At 33.5% G+C, this 22,739-nt stretch overlaps 4 protein-coding genes across 4 annotated transcripts in view; 2 read left to right on the top strand and 2 right to left on the bottom strand.

The window, feature by feature from the left end:
* Window positions 1-44: 44 nt before the first annotated feature.
* Window positions 45-3,586, top strand: LOC128178983 (DNA repair protein XRCC3-like). Its single transcript, XM_052846432.1, has 7 exons — window positions 45-185; window positions 670-807; window positions 912-1,007; window positions 1,276-1,398; window positions 1,628-1,767; window positions 1,906-2,118; window positions 3,215-3,586. The coding sequence occupies exons 1-7, from the start codon at window positions 128-130 to the stop codon at window positions 3,470-3,472; spliced, it is 1,026 nt and encodes a 341-aa protein (XP_052702392.1). The 5' UTR covers window positions 45-127; the 3' UTR covers window positions 3,473-3,586.
* On the bottom strand, window positions 3,585-5,332 carry LOC128178984 (S1 RNA-binding domain-containing protein 1-like). Its single transcript, XM_052846433.1, has 4 exons — window positions 4,684-5,332; window positions 4,500-4,585; window positions 4,309-4,404; window positions 3,585-4,057 (listed from the first exon to the last, which is right to left on the bottom strand). Exons 2-4 carry the CDS (start codon window positions 4,579-4,581, stop codon window positions 3,798-3,800), a joined length of 438 nt encoding a protein of 145 aa, XP_052702393.1. The 5' UTR covers window positions 4,582-4,585; window positions 4,684-5,332; the 3' UTR covers window positions 3,585-3,797.
* Window positions 5,333-10,341: 5,009 nt separating this feature from the next.
* LOC128178986 (DNA repair protein XRCC3-like) lies at window positions 10,342-11,881 on the top strand. Its single transcript, XM_052846434.1, has 2 exons — window positions 10,342-10,413; window positions 11,510-11,881. The coding sequence occupies exons 1-2, from the start codon at window positions 10,342-10,344 to the stop codon at window positions 11,765-11,767; spliced, it is 330 nt and encodes a 109-aa protein (XP_052702394.1). The 3' UTR covers window positions 11,768-11,881.
* Window positions 11,880-22,739, bottom strand: part of LOC128178982 (S1 RNA-binding domain-containing protein 1-like) — a 26,742-nt gene continuing 15,882 nt past the window's right edge. The window contains exons 10-18 of the mRNA XM_052846431.1: window positions 22,569-22,660; window positions 22,297-22,379; window positions 22,087-22,193; window positions 21,701-21,871; window positions 18,592-18,645; window positions 12,979-13,137; window positions 12,795-12,880; window positions 12,604-12,699; window positions 11,880-12,352 (exon numbers count right to left, since the gene is read on the bottom strand). Of these exons, the coding sequence (XP_052702391.1) occupies window positions 12,093-12,352; window positions 12,604-12,699; window positions 12,795-12,880; window positions 12,979-13,137; window positions 18,592-18,645; window positions 21,701-21,871; window positions 22,087-22,193; window positions 22,297-22,379; window positions 22,569-22,660 (1,108 nt within the window). The 3' untranslated portion in view covers window positions 11,880-12,092. The remainder of the gene's footprint in view (window positions 12,353-12,603; window positions 12,700-12,794; window positions 12,881-12,978; window positions 13,138-18,591; window positions 18,646-21,700; window positions 21,872-22,086; window positions 22,194-22,296; window positions 22,380-22,568; window positions 22,661-22,739) is intronic.

Genomic DNA, 22,739 nt, shown 5'->3' with positions numbered 1-22,739 from the left:
AGAGAGACTTCCGAATTTATATTCCGAAATACTACTTCCGGTGTAAATATCAAGTTCAACTTGACGTTGGCGCAAATTCCAAATTCTACAAAGTGGAGAGGATCACAAGACGTGTAGAGTTAAGCGAATGAATACTGTAGAAGATTTGGATGTAAATCCCAAGATCAAGACATCTATGAGGAAAGGTTTGGCTATAATTTTTAAGCTTAAATTTAACAAAACATGCATGCAAGAATCCTGCAGTTTTACAATTAACAGCTGATTAACCTGGCCTGTGCAGTGTCATAATGCTGTCTACTATAAAAGATATCTTTCCATTGTATCGCGGGTTCCGTTGTGTCGCGGTATGTTCCAAAAACAGCATTCACGTTTTATCCGCGATTTTCCACAAAGAGTTTGCACCAACTTGCAACCAGGCTTCCAGATTTTATATGCCGCGATACAATGGAACTCTAATTTTAAAGGTAAATAAGACTTGTGATTTAAAGACAGTGCATAAAATAAACAAGGTAAGTTGGAAAATTGATGTTCCTCAGAAAAACTATAGTATAATACAGGCTTTTTGAACAGCACTTAATGACATGTGAAAATGACACATGAAATATCTTTTTTAGGGGGGGGGAAATAAGTACCACGATAGCATGAGACACTGGCTATTTCTTTTTTTAGTTGGACTGACATCATATGGACAAATTCTGACTCTTTCTTCACAAGACATAGAGAGACTGGCTAAACTGAGCCAGGGGGAAGTGACAGGACTGAAAACTGCTATAGCACAGCAAGTATTGACTCACCCTCTGTTGACAGGTACAAGTATAACTTTTCATTCTTAAATCAAAAGAAGCAGTTTACGAATAGAGGAAAATAAGTACCGGTATTTGATCCATGTGCATATGAATTTGTTATTACAGCTCTTGACCTACAAAGAGGTACAAAAAATTGTCTACAGAATCTGATAATTGGTAAACTTTCTACAGGATGCAAGCAAATTGATGATGCATTAAGAGGTTAGATACAAGTACATATGTATGCTTTCTAGATTGCAATGTGATTTTTAATTTTACCAAAGTAATTATTTATTCTTTCTTCTCTATATATATTTAATTGTGTACAAACAGGCATTTTGTATCTTAAGTTTATAGATATAAAAATGGTCATAGAATAATTATAGCAACAATAGAAGTGTACTGACTCACAATATATGACAATAATTTTTATGTGTACATTAATTAATGAATTACAACTTCCTCTTCCCTGCTTAATGTTTCTCTGCAGGAGGTATATTATCCCAAGGTATCACTGAGATATCTGGGGAGAGTGCCAGTGGGAAGACCCAGTTCTGTCTCCAGCTGTGTCTAACCGTACAGCTTCCTCCAGAGGAAGGGGGTCTGGCAGCAGGTAACACACCAAATGCATAATGACTGTCATAATGTATTTTTAAAGATTACAGTGAAGTTAGTATAATTTCTCACAACAAAATTCTATCAGGCATGCAAAATTTTGCTTCACATTTGAAATATATAGCTATGCATCTTTTGTTGTTGTCTTGGTTTTATTCCTAGTGCCAAATTGAAATATTAACACTGAAACATAAACAGAACTTATTGAGAATTCCTGTATCAAACAGGAGCTGCATACATCTGTACAGAGGATGCATTTCCCAGTAAACGACTGAGCCAGATGATCAGCTATTTCAGGCAGCGGTCAGAGAAACGCAAACAGATTCCTTTCGGAGACAATATCTTCATTGAGCACGTAGCTGACCTGGTAATAAGTACTATTAATTACTGTACTGTTATTCAAATAAATCACACAAATGTTGAGATTTTTTTCTTTCATTTTTATATTCTTTCAAATAAATGTTAAGTTTGTTTAAGGTTTTTATTTTGATTCCTTGGTTTTAAGGACAGTTTGAACTCGTGCATACATCAGAAGCTGCCCCACCTGCTGTCCAGTGGTAGTGTTAAACTAGTGATTGTGGATTCCGTGGCTGCAGTGTTTCGGTGTGACTACGAGCTAAAGGACATGTACAAACGTTCAAAACACATGGCTTCTTTGGCTGCCAGTCTACATCGAATCAGCTCCAAATACTGTCTACCCATTGTGTGTGTTAATCAGGTAATCAATAATCTTGGTTGAAAAGTTCTTTAATGAAAAACCATTTCAAGGAAATTTTTATGTGAAGATATGCATGTATTCAGTAATACTTAGTAAATGATCCACAATCGTACAGTACAGTAGAGTCTTACTCTAGCTTTGATTATGGTTACTTGATGGTAAAGGATCTAATTATTAGGATAATATGGTTTTCTATACTTGTGTCCTCATACGAGTGTTTAGAATTGTCCGATATCAGTTCATTAGGTCAGGGGCTTGAACCCAGGGTCTTAGAGAGTACCAGTATTCAGAGCCACTGAGACCTGATTTATATTGGCCGAGTCACACACCTGTACACCATTTTTATATAACCCCTCTTTATCAAAATTTGTCCCCAAAACTATGTGTCAGAAAAAAGAAAAGACATGTTCCTAGGAAATGAAAATTGATGTAACAGGGTGTAAATTGTCTCAACTCGGGTTCGAACCCAAGGCCTCTGGCATACCATGTCAGCACTGTAACCACTGAGCTACCAAGACCCCAAAACTTACCTAAGTGACACACCTAGTGACGCACATACCGGTATTTTCATGTCACTTGACTGTATTCACATGATATTTAAAATTAATCATTTTTAAAATTTGCATATTGTTCTCAAATTATGAAGATACTCAATCTGATGGCAAATTACTCTTTTTTGTTGGCAAATTACTCTTTTTTGTATGTGACATTTTGATGCTATTTTAAATAATGTTGCCAACGACTTTGTAACGCTTATTGTGATTGGTTTATGAATTATCTCATATACGAACAAAAAGGTTCATTCTGACATCACAGAACATGACTCTCAGAGTCAATGGGTTGTTTGTCGGATCTCTGCACTTTGTTCTATTGTAAAGATCTGTATTTAAATAAGATTGATACTCAGTTTAATAATCTCATATTCTGAAAATGCATTATTTGTGATAAAAAATATTTTCCTATTAAAATAGTCAGCAGTATGAATATATATTGTCATCTCTTTCATACTGTATAATTGACCAGGAACATTTGTATTAAATGCATGATAAATGGATTGTATTTCTAAGCATAATTAACTGTACACTCTTTACAACAGGTGACAGATTCCATGCAGAGTATAGGCAAGAAAAATATCCCGGCCCTTGGACTGGCCTGGTCCAATCAGATCACCTGTCGACTCAGTCTATCCCGGACTAATCGGGAAGTGGACCTTCCCCGGATCATCCTCAAAGGATCAGTAATTGGGGGATTCCCCACCTCTATCCGGACCTTGGAAGTAGTGTTTGCTCCGAATCTCCCCAACCTTTCACTGATGTATGTAATTGATCAGGAGGGGATCAAGGCCTTAACATAGCAACAACATGTTATATATATATATATTGATGTAATGTATATAATGTTTATGAATTTGTTCCTTTGTATGTTTCTTGGTTTCATGTTTTCAGTCACATAAAAGAACAAAAAAAGATTGCATTCAAATTTATTAAACTTTTGTAGGACTTTAAACTCAACATTTTCCATTTTATCAAAATGATTTGACTGCTGTTTACACTTTCATGAATGACTATTTATGTCATAACAACATTACAGCATCAAATTAAATGAACAAAATTAAATTGAATCATGTTAAATTTCATGGTTATTGCACAACGAAGCAGGATGATATTTAAATACTTCTTTCACAACTTGTGCTCTAGATTTAAACCAATCCTATTTCCTGCTTTATCCATCTTAATGACCTTGACCTCCACTCTATGACCTAATTGTAAATCAGTCCTTTTCATGTTGGAATTATGAATAAGTCCATCCCTGCCCACTCCTATGTCCACAAAGGCTCCAAAATGGGTCACATTGGTCACTTTCCCAGTCAGTCTGGTACCCTCCCTCAGGCTAGCAATATCTCGAATTCCCTCCTTAAACAGGGGCTGCATTTCTTTTTCTACAAGATATTACCAGTAAATGAATGTTTATTTGGTAAATTGTTTCTAAATGGATCAAAGATATTTATTTCATTCATTTTTCATCCATTTTCATAAGATTTTCCTGGACCTGAAAAAAAGTGTGCTATGTTCTACTGAATTTCACAAGTTTGAACACAAAATTAAATGTAAGCTTTATGTTGTTTTATGTTAAAAAAAACTATTGAAGGGGTAGAATTTTTATTACTTTCCAGTCAAATGTACATTGTACCTCTGATGTCATATCCACAAGGCTGAAGAAATGCATCCAATATAAGCTGAATTGTAGGCTCTCCCACTTGAATATCTTGATTTAATTCTTGCACACCTGTTGAAATAGACAAAGTATCCATAAATACATGTACCGGTACTTTCTGATGGTTCTACATGTAAGGGCAGTCCCCATTAGTTTGGTATACTCACTATGATTCTTTTTATATGCCTTGACCCGTTCAATAGCACTGTCTCGACCAAGTTCGGATGGCTTTATTCCTATGTGATCCATCAATCTGAAATCATATTGTGTTAGAACATTAAACTTTGAAGAAAACATTGTCATGTGATATACAGAAAGCCATGCATACTTATTCTGCAGAAAAAAGTTTACTTGTAAGAAATGTCATAAGACTCCGGATGAATCCAAGTTTCATCCAGAGGATCTGCATCAGAGCTAGTGCAACGCTTTTTGACAGCCTTTGAACCCCCGACAGTTTTGATTTTTCTTTTCTTTCCTTTGGAGGGCTGCTCATCATCAGAAACTAAAATCCTTCAAAAAAGATGTCAAGATGAATGTAAAAAAATACATTAGAAATTATTTCAGCTTGTGTAATAAAAATCATCAACAAAAAAAATTAAGTAATACATTTAATCAAGTTAAGAGCGAAGGGAGAGGTAATAGGTGTCCTTTGATATTCATCTCCATTCAATTGAAATAGCTTACTACCCTTAATAAATAAATGCTCTTTTTCTGTTGCGTATGTAAAAATAGTTACTTGATAAAACCTGAGTAGCATATAACCCATACACAAACTTGTCAAGGAGTCTCAAATATTTATTTAATTGGGTTTCATTCTGGAGTAGAAAAATTAATAATTTGTAATGACGACCACCTCCCTGCCTGAAATCCAATTTGGCCCTGCCCTAGAGTCAAAACCCATACTCCTGGGGGCATGAAATTTAAAATTTTAGGTAAGGACTTCCTGGTAAACATAATTATAAAGTCCGTTTTTTTCATACAGATGCGTGAGAATAGAGAAGAAGATTTTGAAACATATGCATTAACACTATATTGCCCCCCCCCCCCCCCAATGTCCTGAATGACAGACCCAAGAGCCATGAATTTCACAATTTAGGTAGAGGACTTAGTGGACATCATTACCATGTATTCAGTTTTTTTGCCCACATTTGAGAGTAAAGATGAAGATTTTTTTAAGATTTAATATATTATTATGGCCATATTGGCCACACCCTGAACCCCTGACACAGGGGTCATGAATTTCACAATTTTGGTAGAGGGCTTCATGGACATCATAATCATGCATTTAATTTTTAACAAATATATATAGGAGTAGAGAAGAAGATTTTCAAGATTTAATACATTTTTACTATATGGCCATATTGGCCCCACCCTAGAGCCAGAACCCCTGACCCAGGGGCCATGAATTTCACAATTTTGGTAGAGGGCTTCGTGGACATTAAACAGCAATCCCCCCCCCCCCTTTTATTGTTTAGTTAGTATTTCTCCAATTGCAGCTAAATTATTTCAAAAGGTGTAGCCGGTGAACTTGAATATCGGTAATTTTACACTGAACTTCACCGAAATATTTACCAAGGTGCAAGTTCTGGTGTTTGGTAAAATTCAAATATTGATGGTATATTAACTCCTTTTATTACACCGGTATTTATCTTGGTCATTTCAATTGGATTTTGCTAAGTTTTGGGTAAATAAATCATAACTAGGATTTAAAGAAGTTTGGATTAAATGTGTTTAATTTCATTCTTTATTTTTACATGCTTTATTTAACGTATACAGAAATTAATAGTAAAATAGAATAGGTTTTTATTTACAAATAAAAGTAAAGGTTTATAGTCCCCCGCCCAAACGCAGAGCGGAGACATAGAAATGCCTGGCGTCCGTCCGTGTGTCCATGCGTCCGTTCGTCACATTTTTTTGGAAGCGCTCTCATGCCTACAAATTTTGACGGATTTTCATTAAATTTATACCAAATGTTTATACCACTATTACCTTGGTCAAGTTCGAAAATCAGCATTGGTCGATACTTTTTGTTGGAGTTATGGGACTTTGACCACAATAATGACTCCGTTTTATCCAAAAATTGACCTTGTAAGCGCTCTCATGCCTACAAATTTTGACGGATTTTCATTAAATTTATACCAAATGTTTATACCACTGATACTTTGGTTAAGTTCGAAAATCAGCATTGGTCGATACTTTTTGTTGGAGTTATGGGACTTTGACCACAATAATGACTCCTTTTTATCCAAAAATTGACCTTGTAAGCGCTCTCATGCCTACAAATTTTGACGGATTTACATGAAATTTATACCAAATGTTTATACAATATGTACCACTAATACCTTGGTCAAGTTCCTAAATCAGCCTTGGTCGATACTAGTATACTGCTTGGCCGGCGGGGGACCCAGGAATCTATTCTTGTCAATATATCATTACATTGGAATTTAGTTCTTGATATTTTACAACATTTAAAGGAGATTGTGTTACTGTGTGTTATTCGGTGTGGAATACTTATTTTATCATATTCACAATAAAAACCATGTACTGGCACTGTACCAGTTATCGGCTAAAATTTAACGTTTTCTTTTCGTAATTCCATATTTCTTGATATTTTTGGATAAAACTTGACATACTATAAAAAGCGAACTCCTTATTTATCAATCTGTTAGTTTATATCATTATTTAGAACCCAAAACATCTTGTTTTGTGCTTTTAAGCACGCCCTGAATTTGCCGAGTTTTTACGATTTACTGTACCAGTTATCGCTTTCTTGATAATAACATAGTAAAAATCCGTGTTCATGTTGATTTTATACTCTGCTAAATGTAGTTTGAATTATGCCCCTTGTGAGGTCAGACTAAAGTATTCGGGGTAATGATACATTATAAACAAAACTCATAAAATAATTCGTTTATTATCATACGGTAATACACCAAATTGTATACTATTCAATACATAATTGTGCAATCAGGCGTTCAATTGCGCTACGAATCTCTCGGAAATTCGTGAATTCCTTTTGTTTATACATGTTAAATGTATTGATTTTATATGTCAAATCAAAGAAGGGATATAATAACGTATCACAAAGAGGTAATATTCTATTTTTAACTTATTACGTCACTTCCCCCACTGCTGAAAGTGCAAAGATGTAAAATCAGCGGTAAACAATGATCGTTGAAGCTCATGTATAAAACATATTCAAGAAAGTTTTCAAGCAAATTTACTTTTCTTTATTCGAAAAAGACGACTGAATTAAAAAATCTTAGATTGTCGCGTGCTATAAACCCAAACTCTCAGTTTAGCCGATAACTGGTCTTAGCCGATAACTGGTACAGTACCAGTACCCTATTAAATTTGTATTGCCGAGTTTGCCTCGCGTCACAATATGAACACAATTCATTGAACAGTCTGTCTTAGTACATGTAAATATATGAAATCCTTATCATAAATAAATAATCCCCATAAGAACATCTTGTAATGCATAATATTACATAATAATAACTGCTCAGGTATTTAATTTATTATTACTACAGTAAAACTCGTTTAGTACAAACACGGATATAGCGAATTCCCGGATTTAGCAAAGTTTTGTCGAGTCCCCGCTAGAATTCTTACCAAACCTTTGCAAAATTTTACGGATAACGAATTCGGATGTAACGAATTTACGGATATAGCGAACTGATTTTGAGTCCCGTAGAGGTGAATAATAATGAAATTTAACACCTTTATAACGAATTTCTTTACAGTTTAAATCGGTTTGCACTACCACTTATTCAAAAAGTTTGAATAAATTTATTTTTACATAATTTTTTTAATTCACAATATTAAAGGTATCAAAGTTTTAGCCCCACTTAGCAAAAATTATTGTCTGGTGAAAGAAAACATGTATATAAAGTGAATTAGCTATAGATATTATTACGGATTCGTTATACGGATATAACGAATTACGGATATAACGAAGTAATTCCATTGGTCCTTAGGACTTCGCTTTAACCCGAGTTTTACTGTTTAATTAAAAGGCAATCAGGGGATCTCACATAGTGATACTCAAATAGGTTTTAAAGGCTAACGGTAAATGGTAAATTGAGAAGTTGACTGATAACACTTTGTGACAGGTCATTCGTACTAAAATAAAAGTCGCTTCAATTATTATAAAGATATTAATTATAAAATGTATATATTTATGCATTGAAATATGCATTAAAGTTTAGCATTTGAAAACTTTAATATGTCCAAACACTTTATATTTAATATATAGTATTAAATTCATACATGTACATCCCTGTATATTTATAGTGTAAAATAGTATTTAACAGTATTAAATAGTATAGTTATGATTTTCATAGGGTACGTTTTCTCCTGATACCAGGGAAAATTCGGACGACACAGACTTTGATGAAGAACGTACAGTCCAACTGTTAGAATCATGATTCTGTTGGTTTCATTTCCGTATAAAATTGCTTCATATGGACATTTAGAAAAATGAGATATTCTAACAGTTTATTCCCACATAGCTAAAATTCTGAAATTCTCATTCCCACCTAGCTAAAATTGTGATTTTCACACCTGAGTGAGCACTGGGTATAGTCTGTTTTAGGTGTGAACTATCCGTATACAAATCACCTGTGATACAGTCATATACTTGACAATATGGATTTCAGTGTTATAAAAATTTAGATTTAAGTTCTATCAATTATTCAAAGGTTTAATATTTATAAACTGAATGAATAAAATAAAATTTATAAAAAATTAATAAAATAAAAAAAAAATAAATAAATAAATTTAATAGGCCTAGCAAGCAATTGCTTAAAAAAAACAACACACAGCAGAAATTGATGGCTTAATTAGATTATTTATAGTTACATGTATTTTGTTTCAATTATAATTGAGATGCTTTACAGGTCTATTAACAGATAGGAATATGAAACTTCAATCAAACTAGTGCTCAATTTAATTGTCATTAAATTTTATCATATGCTATACCATTAACTATCTTGTACATTACATGTAGTTTATGCTGTGTTCTTGTAAGATATAATGGTTCCCAGCCCAGTCTATCATACAAACATGATCTAGATGAATTACTAGTAACTCTAAGCCCAATGATAATTCCTGCAGTTTCTACCTTTTCAAGCATAAAAGCAAAATGAATTTTTATCAAGGAATTTCTATCTATGACATGTTTCAGTAATCTAAGTACATTCAACATTTCAGCCTTTTCATGTATATTTGTTATATATATGATTAGTCCAAGTTTCATCAGCCTGAAAATGTAGACTAGTCCAAAATGTACATGAGCATTTGATTTTTTTATATCATCACCACCATAGCAAAACTGTATGCTGTATGATGAGATAAATCCTCAGCTTTCGTGTAAAATTAACATTAATCGTTCGTTTTTTTCCCTATTAAAATCAAAAAATTTGGACCATATCATTTTTATTTTTTCAAGATCCCCAATAAGGGACATAGAAGGGGTAATTATGTCATTATCAACAATGGCAAACAGAGATGTATCTTCAGCAAATAATCTAATGTTATCAAATATGCCATCAGCAATATCATTAATATATATAAAAGACAAAAACTTACATGCTAAAATGTTTATGTACATGTATATGATATTCGAAATAAGTTATACTGCTAAACAGAGTTTGTTGTTGACTATGATTGTATTTAAAATAAACTTTGATGCAACTAAGTCTGTTTTTCTTCTCCTCAAAAGAATGAATAATGAGTAATTTTACATAAAATAAAATTTAGTTATGATCAATCATAGAACAAACCATTTTTAATTATTAAAATTTCCTTCTATTACAAGTATCTAAATAATTTTTTTCTCTATTTTAAACATATAATCTTAAAAATTGCCTGCTATTTTTTTATTTAATTAAAAATTCAGATTTTTAGCTAAGTTGGAAGACACCATTCCAACTAAGATAAGTTCTGACTAACTATTTATTTCGTGTATTAATTTGCTACCTGTGTATAGAGAACAGCAGCGTACACATGGCTTCTTTGGCTGCCAGTCTACATCGAATCAGCTCCAAATACTGTCTACCCATTGTGTGTGTTAATCAGGTAATCAATAATCTTGGTTGAAAAGTTCTTTAATGAAAAACCATTTCAAGGAAATTTTTATGTGAAGATATGCATGTATTCAGTAATACTTAGTAAATGATCCACAATCGTACAGTACAGTAGAGTCTTACTCTAGCTTTGATTATGGTTACTTGATGGTAAAGGATCTAATTATTAGGATAATATGGTTTTCTATACTTGTGTCCTCATACGAGTGTTTAGAATTGTCCGATATCAGTTCATTAGGTCAGGGGCTTGAACCCAGGGTCTTAGAGAGTACCAGTATTCAGAGCCACTGAGACCTGATTTATATTGGCCGAGTCACACACCTGTACACCATTTTTATATAACCCCTCTTTATCAAAATTTGTCCCCAAAACTATGTGTCAGAAAAAAGAAAAGACATGTTCCTAGGAAATGAAAATTGATGTAACAGGGTGTAAATTGTCTCAACTCGGGTTCGAACCCAAGGCCTCTGGCATACCATGTCAGCACTGTAACCACTGAGCTACCAAGACCCCAAAACTTACCTAAGTGACACACCTAGTGACGCACATACCGGTATTTTCATGTCACTTGACTGTATTCACATGATATTTAAAATTAATCATTTTTAAAATTTGCATATTGTTCTCAAATTATGAAGATACTCAATCTGATGGCAAATTACTCTTTTTTGTTGGCAAATTACTCTTTTTTGTATGTGACATTTTGATGCTATTTTAAATAATGTTGCCAACGACTTTGTAACGCTTATTGTGATTGGTTTATGAATTATCTCATATACGAACAAAAAGGTTCATTCTGACATCACAGAACATGACTCTCAGAGTCAATGGGTTGTTTGTCGGATCTCTGCACTTTGTTCTATTGTAAAGATCTGTATTTAAATAAGATTGATACTCAGTTTAATAATCTCATATTCTGAAAATGCATTATTTGTGATAAAAAATATTTTCCTATTAAAATAGTCAGCAGTATGAATATATATTGTCATCTCTTTCATACTGTATAATTGACCAGGAACATTTGTATTAAATGCATGATAAATGGATTGTATTTCTAAGCATAATTAACTGTACACTCTTTACAACAGGTGACAGATTCCATGCAGAGTATAGGCAAGAAAAATATCCCGGCCCTTGGACTGGCCTGGTCCAATCAGATCACCTGTCGACTCAGTCTATCCCGGACTAATCGGGAAGTGGACCTTCCCCGGATCATCCTCAAAGGATCAGTAATTGGGGGATTCCCCACCTCTATCCGGACCTTGGAAGTAGTGTTTGCTCCGAATCTCCCCAACCTTTCACTGATGTATGTAATTGATCAGGAGGGGATCAAGGCCTTAACATAGCAACAACATGTTATATATATATATATTGATGTAATGTATATAATGTTTATGAATTTGTTCCTTTGTATGTTTCTTGGTTTCATGTTTTCAGTCACATAAAAGAACAAAAAAAGATTGCATTCAAATTTATTAAACTTTTGTAGGACTTTAAACTCAACATTTTCCATTTTATCAAAATGATTTGACTGCTGTTTACACTTTCATGAATGACTATTTATGTCATAACAACATTACAGCATCAAATTAAATGAACAAAATTAAATTGAATCATGTTAAATTTCATGGTTATTGCACAACGAAGCAGGATGATATTTAAATACTTCTTTCACAACTTGTGCTCTAGATTTAAACCAATCCTATTTCCTGCTTTATCCATCTTAATGACCTTGACCTCCACTCTATGACCTAATTGTAAATCAGTCCTTTTCATGTTGGAATTATGAATAAGTCCATCCCTGCCCACTCCTATGTCCACAAAGGCTCCAAAATGGGTCACATTGGTCACTTTCCCAGTCAGTCTGGTACCCTCCCTCAGGCTAGCAATATCTCGAATTCCCTCCTTAAACAGGGGCTGCATTTCTTTTTCTACAAGATATTACCAGTAAATGAATGTTTATTTGGTAAATTGTTTCTAAATGGATCAAAGATATTTATTTCATTCATTTTTCATCCATTTTCATAAGATTTTCCTGGACCTGAAAAAAAGTGTGCTATGTTCTACTGAATTTCACAAGTTTGAACACAAAATTAAATGTAAGCTTTATGTTGTTTTATGTTAAAAAAAACTATTGAAGGGGTAGAATTTTTATTACTTTCCAGTCAAATGTACATTGTACCTCTGATGTCATATCCACAAGGCTGAAGAAATGCATCCAATATAAGCTGAATTGTAGGCTCTCCCACTTGAATATCTTGATTTAATTCTTGCACACCTGTTGAAATAGACAAAGTATCCATAAATACATGTACCGGTACTTTCTGATGGTTCTACATGTAAGGGCAGTCCCCATTAGTTTGGTATACTCACTATGATTCTTTTTATATGCCTTGACCCGTTCAATAGCACTGTCTCGACCAAGTTCGGATGGCTTTATTCCTATGTGATCCATCAATCTGAAATCATATTGTGTTAGAACATTAAACTTTGAAGAAAACATTGTCATGTGATATACAGAAAGCCATGCATACTTATTCTGCAGAAAAAAGTTTACTTGTAAGAAATGTCATAAGACTCCGGATGAATCCAAGTTTCATCCAGAGGATCTGCATCAGAGCTAGTGCAACGCTTTTTGACAGCCTTTGAACCCCCGACAGTTTTGATTTTTCTTTTCTTTCCTTTGGAGGGCTGCTCATCATCAGAAACTAAAATCCTTCAAAAAAGATGTCAAGATGAATGTAAAAAAATACATTAGAAATTATTTCAGCTTGTGTAATAAAAATCATCAACAAAAAAAATTAAGTAATACATTTAATCAAGTTAAGAGCGAAGGGAGAGGTAATAGGTGTCCTTTGATATTCATCTCCATTCAATTGAAATAGCTTACTACCCTTAATAAATAAATGCTCTTTTTCTGTTGCGTATGTAAAAATAGTTACTTGATAAAACCTGAGTAGCATATAACCCATACACAAACTTGTCAAGGAGTCTCAAATATTTATTTAATTGGGTTTCATTCTGGAGTAGAAAAATTAATAATTTGTAATGACGACCACCTCCCTGCCTGAAATCCAATTTGGCCCTGCCCTAGAGTCAAAACCCATACTCCTGGGGGCATGAAATTTAAAATTTTAGGTAAGGACTTCCTGGTAAACATAATTATAAAGTCCGTTTTTTTCATACAGATGCGTGAGAATAGAGAAGAAGATTTTGAAACATATGCATTAACACTATATTGCCCCCCCCCCCCCCCCCCCAATGTCCTGAATGACAGACCCAAGAGCCATGAATTTCACAATTTAGGTAGAGGACTTAGTGGACATCATTACCATGTATTCAGTTTTTTTGCCCACATTTGAGAGTAAAGATGAAGATTTTTTTAAGATTTAATATATTATTATGGCCATATTGGCCACACCCTGAACCCCTGACACAGGGGTCATGAATTTCACAATTTTGGTAGAGGGCTTCATGGACATCATAATCATGCATTTAATTTTTAACAAATATATATAGGAGTAGAGAAGAAGATTTTCAAGATTTAATACATTTTTACTATATGGCCATATTGGCCCCACCCTAGAGCCAGAACCCCTGACCCAGGGGCCATGAATTTCACAATTTTGGTAGAGGGCTTCGTGGACATTAAACAGCAATCCCCCCCCCCCTTTTATTGTTTAGTTAGTATTTCTCCAATTGCAGCTAAATTATTTCAAAAGGTGTAGCCGGTGAACTTGAATATCGGTAATTTTACACTGAACTTCACCGAAATATTTACCAAGGTGCAAGTTCTGGTGTTTGGTAAAATTCAAATATTGATGGTATATTAACTCCTTTTATTACACCGGTATTTATCTTGGTCATTTCAATTGGATTTTGCTAAGTTTTGGGTAAATAAATCATAACTAGGATTTAAAGAAGTTTGGATTAAATGTGTTTAATTTCATTCTTTATTTTTACATGCTTTATTTAACGTATACAGAAATTAATAGTAAAATAGAATAGGTTTTTATTTACAAATAAAAGTAAAGGTTTATAGTCCCCCGCCCAAACGCAGAGCGGAGACATAGAAATGCCTGGCGTCCGTCCGTGTGTCCATGCGTCCGTTCGTCACATTTTTTTGGAAGCGCTCTCATGCCTACAAATTTTGACGGATTTTCATTAAATTTATACCAAATGTTTATACCACTATTACCTTGGTCAAGTTCGAAAATCAGCATTGGTCGATACTTTTTGTTGGAGTTATGGGACTTTGACCACAATAATGACTCCGTTTTATCCAAAAATTGACCTTGTAAGCGCTCTCATGCCTACAAATTTTGACGGATTTTCATTAAATTTATACCAAATGTTTATACCACTGATACTTTGGTTAAGTTCGAAAATCAGCATTGGTCGATACTTTTTGTTGGAGTTATGGGACTTTGACCACAATAATGACTCCTTTTTATCCAAAAATTGACCTTGTAAGCGCTCTCATGCCTACAAATTTTGACGGATTTACATGAAATTTATACCAAATGTTTATACAATATGTACCACTAATACCTTGGTCAAGTTCCTAAATCAGCCTTGGTCGATACTAGTATACTGCTTGGCCGGCGGGGGACCCAGGAATCTATTCTTGTCAATATATCATTACATTGGAATTTAGTTCTTGATATTTTACAACATTTAAAGGAGATTGTGTTACTGTGTGTTATTCGGTGTGGAATACTTATTTTATCATATTCACAATAAAAACCATGTACAGTACCCTATTAAATTTGTATTGCCGAGTTTGCCTCGCGTCACAATATGAACACAATTCATTGAACAGTCTGTCTTAGTACATGTAAATATATGAAATCCTTATCATAAATAAATAATCCCCATAAGAACATCTTGTAATGCATAATATTACATAATAATAACTGCTCAGGTATTTAATTTATTATTACTACAGTAAAACTCGTTTAGTACAAACACGGATATAGCGAATTCCCGGATTTAGCAAAGTTTTGTCGAGTCCCCGCTAGAATTCTTACCAAACCTTTGCAAAATTTTACGGATAACGAATTCGGATGTAACGAATTTACGGATATAGCGAACTGATTTTGAGTCCCGTAGAGGTGAATAATAATGAAATTTAACACCTTTATAACGAATTTCTTTACAGTTTAAATCGGTTTGCACTACCACTTATTCAAAAAGTTTGAATAAATTTATTTTTACATAATTTTTTTAATTCACAATATTAAAGGTATCAAAGTTTTAGCCCCACTTAGCAAAAATTATTGTCTGGTGAAAGAAAACATGTATATAAAGTGAATTAGCTATAGATATTATTACGGATTCGTTATACGGATATAACGAATTACGGATATAACGAAGTAATTCCATTGGTCCTTAGGACTTCGCTTTAACCCGAGTTTTACTGTTTAATTAAAAGGCAATCAGGGGATCTCACATAGTGATACTCAAATAGGTTTTAAAGGCTAACGGTAAATGGTAAATTGAGAAGTTGACTGATAACACTTTGTGACAGGTCATTCGTACTAAAATAAAAGTCGCTTCAATTATTATAAAGATATTAATTATAAAATGTATATATTTATGCATTGAAATATGCATTAAAGTTTAGCATTTGAAAACTTTAATATGTCCAAACACTTTATATTTAATATATAGTATTAAATTCATACATGTACATCCCTGTATATTTATAGTGTAAAATAGTATTTAACAGTATTAAATAGTATAGTTATGATTTTCATAGGGTACGTTTTCTCCTGATACCAGGGAAAATTCGGACGACACAGACTTTGATGAAGAACGTACAGTCCAACTGTTAGAATCATGATTCTGTTGGTTTCATTTCCGTATAAAATTGCTTCATATGGACATTTAGAAAAATGAGATATTCTAACAGTTTATTCCCACATAGCTAAAATTCTGAAATTCTCATTCCCACCTAGCTAAAATTGTGATTTTCACACCTGAGTGAGCACTGGGTATAGTCTGTTTTAGGTGTGAACTATCCGTATACAAATCACCTGTGATACAGTCATATACTTGACAATATGGATTTCAGTGTTATAAAAATTTAGATCTAAGTTCTATCAATTATTCAAAGGTTTAATATTTATAAACTGAATGAATAAAATAAAATTTATAAAAAATTAATAAAATAAAAAAAAAATAAATAAATAAATTTAATAGGCCTAGCAAGCAATTGCTTAAAAAAAACAACACACAGCAGAAATTGATGGCTTAATTAGATTATTTATAGTTACATGTATTTTGTTTCAATTATAATTGAGATGCTTTACAGGTCTATTAACAGATAGGAATATGAAACTTCAATCAAACTAGTGCTCAATTTAATTGTCATTAAATTTTATCATATGCTATACCATTAACTATCTTGTACATTACATGTAGTTTATGCTGTGTTCTTCTAAGATATAATGGTTCCCAGCCCAGTCTATCATACAAACATGATCTAGATGAATTACTAGTAACTCTAAGCCCAATGATAATTCCTGCAGTTTCTACCTTTTCAAGCATAAAAGCAAAATGAATTTTTATCAAGGAATTTCTATCTATGACATGTTTCAGTAATCTAAGTACATTCAACATTTCAGCCTTTTCATGTATATTTGTTATATATATGATTAGTCCAAGTTTCATCAGCCTGAAAATGTAGACTAGTCCAAAATGTACATGAGCATTTGATTTTTTTATATCATCACCACCATAGCAAAACTGTATGCTGTATGATGAGATAAATCCTCAGCTTTCGTGTAAAATTAACATTAATCGTTCGTTTTTTTCCCTATTAAAATCAAAAAATTTGGACCATATCATTTTTATTTTTTCAAGATCCCCAATAAGGGACATAGAAGGGGTAATTATGTCATTATCAACAATGGCAAACAGAGATGTATCTTCAGCAAATAATCTAATGTTATCAAATATGCCATCAGCAATATCATTAATATATATAAAAGACAAAAACTTACATGCTAAAATGTTTATGTACATGTATATGATATTCGAAATAAGTTATACTGCTAAACAGAGTTTGTTGTTGACTATGATTGTATTTAAAATAAACTTTGATGCAACTAAGTCTGTTTTTCTTCTCCTCAAAAGAATGAATAATGAGTAATTTTACATAAAATAAAATTTAGTTATGATCAATCATAGAACAAACCATTTTTAATTATTAAAATTTCCTTCTATTACAAGTATCTAAATAATTTTTTTCTCTATTTTAAACATATAATCTTAAAAATTGCCTGCTATTTTTTTATTTAATTAAAAATTCAGATTTTTAGCTAAGTTGGAAGACACCATTCCAACTAAGATAAGTTCTGACTAACTATTTATTTCGTGTATTAATTTGCTACCTGTGTATAGAGAACAGCAGCGTACACTGTTACATGTAGACTGCAAGCCCCGGAGGCTTTCACACCTTTATAAAATAAGCCCCACCCTCACCTGAGATTTACCATCCGGTAAAATGTTCAGTCTTTACAGAGACATATATAACAGTATAGTTAGTATTTATATACGTCCCTGGTCTTTAAGATCAGACGACACGTTCCTCAAACATCTTTTTTGTATATTATATCGATATATCCCTAGTAGATGGCCGAGTGGTTAGAGACGTGGCCGCTCTCTGCCAGGAGCGTGGGTTCTACTAGAGATTGTGAGTTCAAAGCCCGGCCCAATATAGGGAATTTCGCTGTGCTGTATTATTTATTTATTTCTATATCAGCAATTCAAGTGTATTTTCAATAAGATTGTATAGGAAATTGCATTCTCTAGTATTTTGCAGAAATGCCTGGTAAGGTATCCTAATTTTTTGCAAGAAAGCTTGTCAAAGTAGAAGTAAACCATTAACAAATTCCTGGAAAATGTTATATAAAATTGAGGAACGTGTCGTCTGACCTTAAATACATGTAGATGTAACACATGAGAGTAAAAAACTTGTTTGACCACTGAAAAAGTATACATAAGGGCAAAGGTGTATGATGCACACCTTGAGAAGAAATTCTTGCATGATTGCTACTAATATCTATCTGCTCGCCAGCCTGGTGCTTGACCTGGAAAATGTTGATGCTAAAATATCCTGGTTGTAAGGAACATATTAGATAAAGCCAGCCAAGCATGTACATACGTTTCTTGGTCTCCAATTGCCAGTGATGGGGATTCAGGCATGTCCTCTGTCACACTACAATGCAAATTTATTAGATAAACAGATGGTAACATATTTATCTCGAAAAGAAATATATGGGTTTTTTTAAACACTTGTTTTCAACATACAATCATGTATTTGAAAAGCCCTAAAATGCTTATTAGTAAAACATTTTCCATCATAAATCTCTGTAAACATTCCTGTAAACATTTATGAGAGAAAAAGGATAATTTGTCAATGAAGACATCTTGGAATTTTCTATTTCATCGATTTCAACTTTACTTCTTTCACATGTGTATTTTTATTAAAAATCATCAAACATAGGTAATCATGGATTACAAAGCTCACCAAGACGAGGCATCGCCCATACGAGGCATCACCTTTATGAGACCACCTTTATCATATTATATATAATGATCTTGGATATTCATGGATACTGTTTTAACACAATATCGTTTATCACAGAGCTCCCACTGGACCAAAAATCTTCATGCCACTTTAGTGTGGCATGAAGATATAATAATATGTTAAAACATAGGTAATCACAGATTACTAAGCTCACCGAGACGAGGCATCGCGCCTGTATGAGGCATCACCTTTATGAGACCACCTTTATCATATTATATGAAAATCATGCTTTATGATCTTGCATATCCATGGATACTGTTTTGACACAATATTGAATATCATCTGTTAAAAATTGTATGATAATCATACTAATAATATTATTACTTATTAGGTTAGTTACTGACTCACTACGGAAATATATTGGGTTGGTCAATCTCATAGATGGCGAGGCGAAGCCGATATATATTGATCAACCCAATATATTTTCGTAGTGAGTCAGTAACTAACCTAATAAGTGTTTTGTTTTCCCCGAGGACTATCAAGCGACATATTCATTCACAAATAAGCGGTGATCTACGCAAAGCCATGTACAAGATGCCTTACATCTCGTCCAGTTAAACTCATTTAAACTCTTTAAAATTATCAATACCACCTTTCAAATACACTTAAAAAATCTTCGCTTCACCCATATTACTTACAATGTTTTGTTGCTATTCAATTTTAAACCTCTGCAGAGATTTGAGCAAATTTCGACTGCCATTTTGCTCTGCTCCAGACATAACAATGTGACGTCAATATTCAAAGGGCAACTACTCTAATTTAAAAATAATTCCAAAGGGCAACTACTCTAAATATTTTAAGGACTAACTGAACACGATTTCTGTGTTAAATAATATGATATATCGAGATGAATAGGTGAGGCGGCGGCCAATGACGGTCATATTGCCTAATATAAATCCTCAAAGAACCTACATAGAGATATATGAGGCAATCACGTGCCATGTTTAATCCAATGAAAGTGTGACATTTCAGTCCGAGGGAAAACAAAGTATTATTATATGATACAATTATTATGATATCATATAATTCATCACAATATTAAAACATATGATATTATATTGTATAATATATATAATTTATCTCATACGTGTGGTGAATATTACCCGTGTGATAAACCTTTGCTATATCACACGGGTAATGCTATATCAAATACTTCCGGTCGGAACTACTTTTGACACAGCCCCTCGCTTCAACGCTTCATTGACCTATTTTCGAAGATTTGCTAGTACTTTCAACATAACTATATCTACTACAAAAATTAATATAAAATTGATTTTGTCAAAGATTTAAATTACAAATATGAAGGAAAACACATAACTGCGTAGAACAGGCGTCGGAACCGGGGGGGCTTTTGTTGTGAGTGGGGGGGGGGGGGGGGGGGGGGGGTTTAGCTCCCCACCCCCACCTTTTTTGCAAAAATATTCATAACCGTAACCACAAGACCCTTTTTTGTCAAGATTTTTGATAAATTTAGCCCACTTCCAACTTTCAATTTGCGTTGTGAAGTTTATAAAACTGCAAATTACGTTAACTATCAAGGAGTTCATCCTGACGACGCGATGAAAACAGAGCGCTCTGGTTGTGTTTATATACAAGGACTTACTGAAATAATGTTTCATAAGACTTTTATTCCACCACCAGTAAGCATCCTTATTCACTATTTTCAATTTCGAATCATAAGGCTAGCCTAGTGTTTGTTTTAGTATAAACATCAACAACTGTTCCTCGTTCGAGTCAATATTCAAACTAACGAGCATTCGCAACTTTGTGTATGTCAACAACCTTGATTATTCAAGTCTTCTAATCGGAATTTCCATTTAATTAAGAGAATAAGCTCTAAAAAAAATTATTTAGAGCTTAAAAATTATTTTAAGGTTTATTTCAGTGAAACTTTACATTAAAACAGTTAGATTTATCTCAGGAATGACGTACTACATTGTATTGCGCAAGGTCACAAATTAATAGCCGCATAGCACAACGTTGCATCATCGTTTTAAATCTTTGAAAAACAATTCGGGTCACATAAGGGACTGTCTCAAAAGCTTCATAATATAAATCAAATTGTATGAGATAAATAGAACATCTATAATTGTGTGATTTTATATTTGCTTTATCCAACTCGTTGAAATGGTTATATTCGCTCGGCAAGCCTCGCGAATATATACACCATTTCAACTCGTTGGATAAAGCAAATATAAAATCACACAATATAGATATCCTCTATATACATAAATCAATTAACTTCGCAAGTTTAAATTGTATTATTATCTAATACAAATGTGACCTGTTCCAAAAAAATCTAAACTCATCCAGCATCCGAAACCTCAGATTCAGCATTGATTCAGCATCATAAAACGCATCATCCATGCATCCAACCTCCTCCAGCATCCCAAACCTATGGCTCAGATTCAGCATTGCAGATCATATAACGCATCATTCAAGCAAGTTTGAATCCCCTTTGCCTTAGGGTGTTTTTTGCCAAGTTTGGTTGAAATTGACCCAGTGGTTCTGGAGAAGATGTTGAAAATGTGAAAAGTTTACAGATAGACAGATGAACAGACAGACAACAGACAAAATGTGATAAGAAAAGCTCACTTAAGCTTTCATCTCAGGTGAGCTAAAAAATTTATATCTATTTGGATTTACTGCCAAACTAAACACAGAAATAAACCTTTATGCTTACTCTACAACAAAATTTGAGTGATTTACTCGTAGAAATCCTGCACACTGCTGAAAAGATTTTTCCCCAAATCCTTTAATTAACTTCAGCTGGTTTCTGTTGGTGAAAGGACCCTTTTTTTCGCGTCTTTCAACCACACTCTTGGCTTTTGTCAGATTTAATCCCGCCACTCTCCTACAACAAACACCAATTATAAAATCTATTACTGCCTCAGCTTAAACATTAAGATTTTTACATAGAAACTGAATTCTATTATAATATCAAGATTTATTTTTAATTATCAGCATAAAGTGCACTATTTCTAAATGAGGTGGTGGAGTAGATCAGCAGCAGAGGCGTCCTTCAAGAAATTACTGTGATGCTGAGAGAGAGGTTCACGTCTTCCTCACCTTAACAGAGCCTCACTGCCCGTGTTTAGATCCACCCCCACAAAGCTGACACACTCCTCCACCACCGAGTCCAGTGCCACTTTCAGCTGACTCTCTGGTATGTCATGCTGCAAGCATTAAAGAAATTTATCGTACTTCTGTTGGTTTATCTTACCCTGAAGATATGCATAATTTTTTGTTTTTCAAAGAACTTGTAATAATTAACCTGACCTGGTATTGGCCTACACCTATGTGTTTAGGTTCGATCTTCACCAATTCAGCCAAGGGGTCCAATAATCGTCTGGCAATGGAAACTTCAAAGGAACAATGCACTTTTAATATAACCTAATCATAACATATTTTCTTGTATAACTTATAATTTAATAATCAAACAATTCTTTTCTTTGTGTGAGCATTAAAAATACAAAATTTTTCTGAAAAATCTTCTTAAAATATTTGGACAATATAATAAATTAAAGGACCTGCAAACTGAGAATTTGTACCTGCGCCTCTCAAGGTAAGGTCAAGGTCAGGGAGTTCTGCTTTTGCTAGGTCTGAGCAGCTGTAGATGGAAGCTCCATCTTCTTTGACAATGCTAAAAGTAGACACATTTCAACATCACAATCAATTTCGCAGCAGTGTTCTTTTTAAACAATTAATGCATAATGATAATG

The sequence above is a fragment of the Crassostrea angulata genome, chromosome 3 (assembly GCF_025612915.1).
Source record: "Crassostrea angulata isolate pt1a10 chromosome 3, ASM2561291v2, whole genome shotgun sequence".
In the NCBI taxonomy this organism is placed as follows: Eukaryota; Metazoa; Mollusca; class Bivalvia; order Ostreida; family Ostreidae; genus Magallana; species Magallana angulata.
Note: the sequence above shows the minus strand (reverse complement) of the source record. Positions and strands in the feature narration are given on the sequence as shown.

Excerpts from the sequence above, each read along its gene's own strand:
- LOC128178983 (XM_052846432.1), top strand. The coding sequence starts at position 128 with ATGAATACTGTAGAAGATTTGGATGTAAATCCCAAGATCAAGACATCT. Across the intron at positions 1,399-1,627 it reads GGAAGGGGGTCTGGCAGCAG|GAGCTGCATACATCTGTACA; the intron begins GTAACACACCAA and ends TGTATCAAACAG. Across the intron at positions 2,119-3,214 it reads CCATTGTGTGTGTTAATCAG|GTGACAGATTCCATGCAGAG; the intron begins GTAATCAATAAT and ends TCTTTACAACAG.
- LOC128178984 (XM_052846433.1), bottom strand. The coding sequence starts at position 4,581 with ATGGATCACATAGGAATAAAGCCATCCGAACTTGGTCGAGACAGTGCT. Across the intron at positions 4,405-4,499 it reads GGCATATAAAAAGAATCATA|GTGTGCAAGAATTAAATCAA; the intron begins GTGAGTATACCA and ends CTATTTCAACAG. Across the intron at positions 4,058-4,308 it reads TTGTGGATATGACATCAGAG|AAAAAGAAATGCAGCCCCTG; the intron begins GTACAATGTACA and ends AATATCTTGTAG.
- LOC128178986 (XM_052846434.1), top strand. The coding sequence starts at position 10,342 with ATGGCTTCTTTGGCTGCCAGTCTACATCGAATCAGCTCCAAATACTGT. Across the intron at positions 10,414-11,509 it reads CCATTGTGTGTGTTAATCAG|GTGACAGATTCCATGCAGAG; the intron begins GTAATCAATAAT and ends TCTTTACAACAG.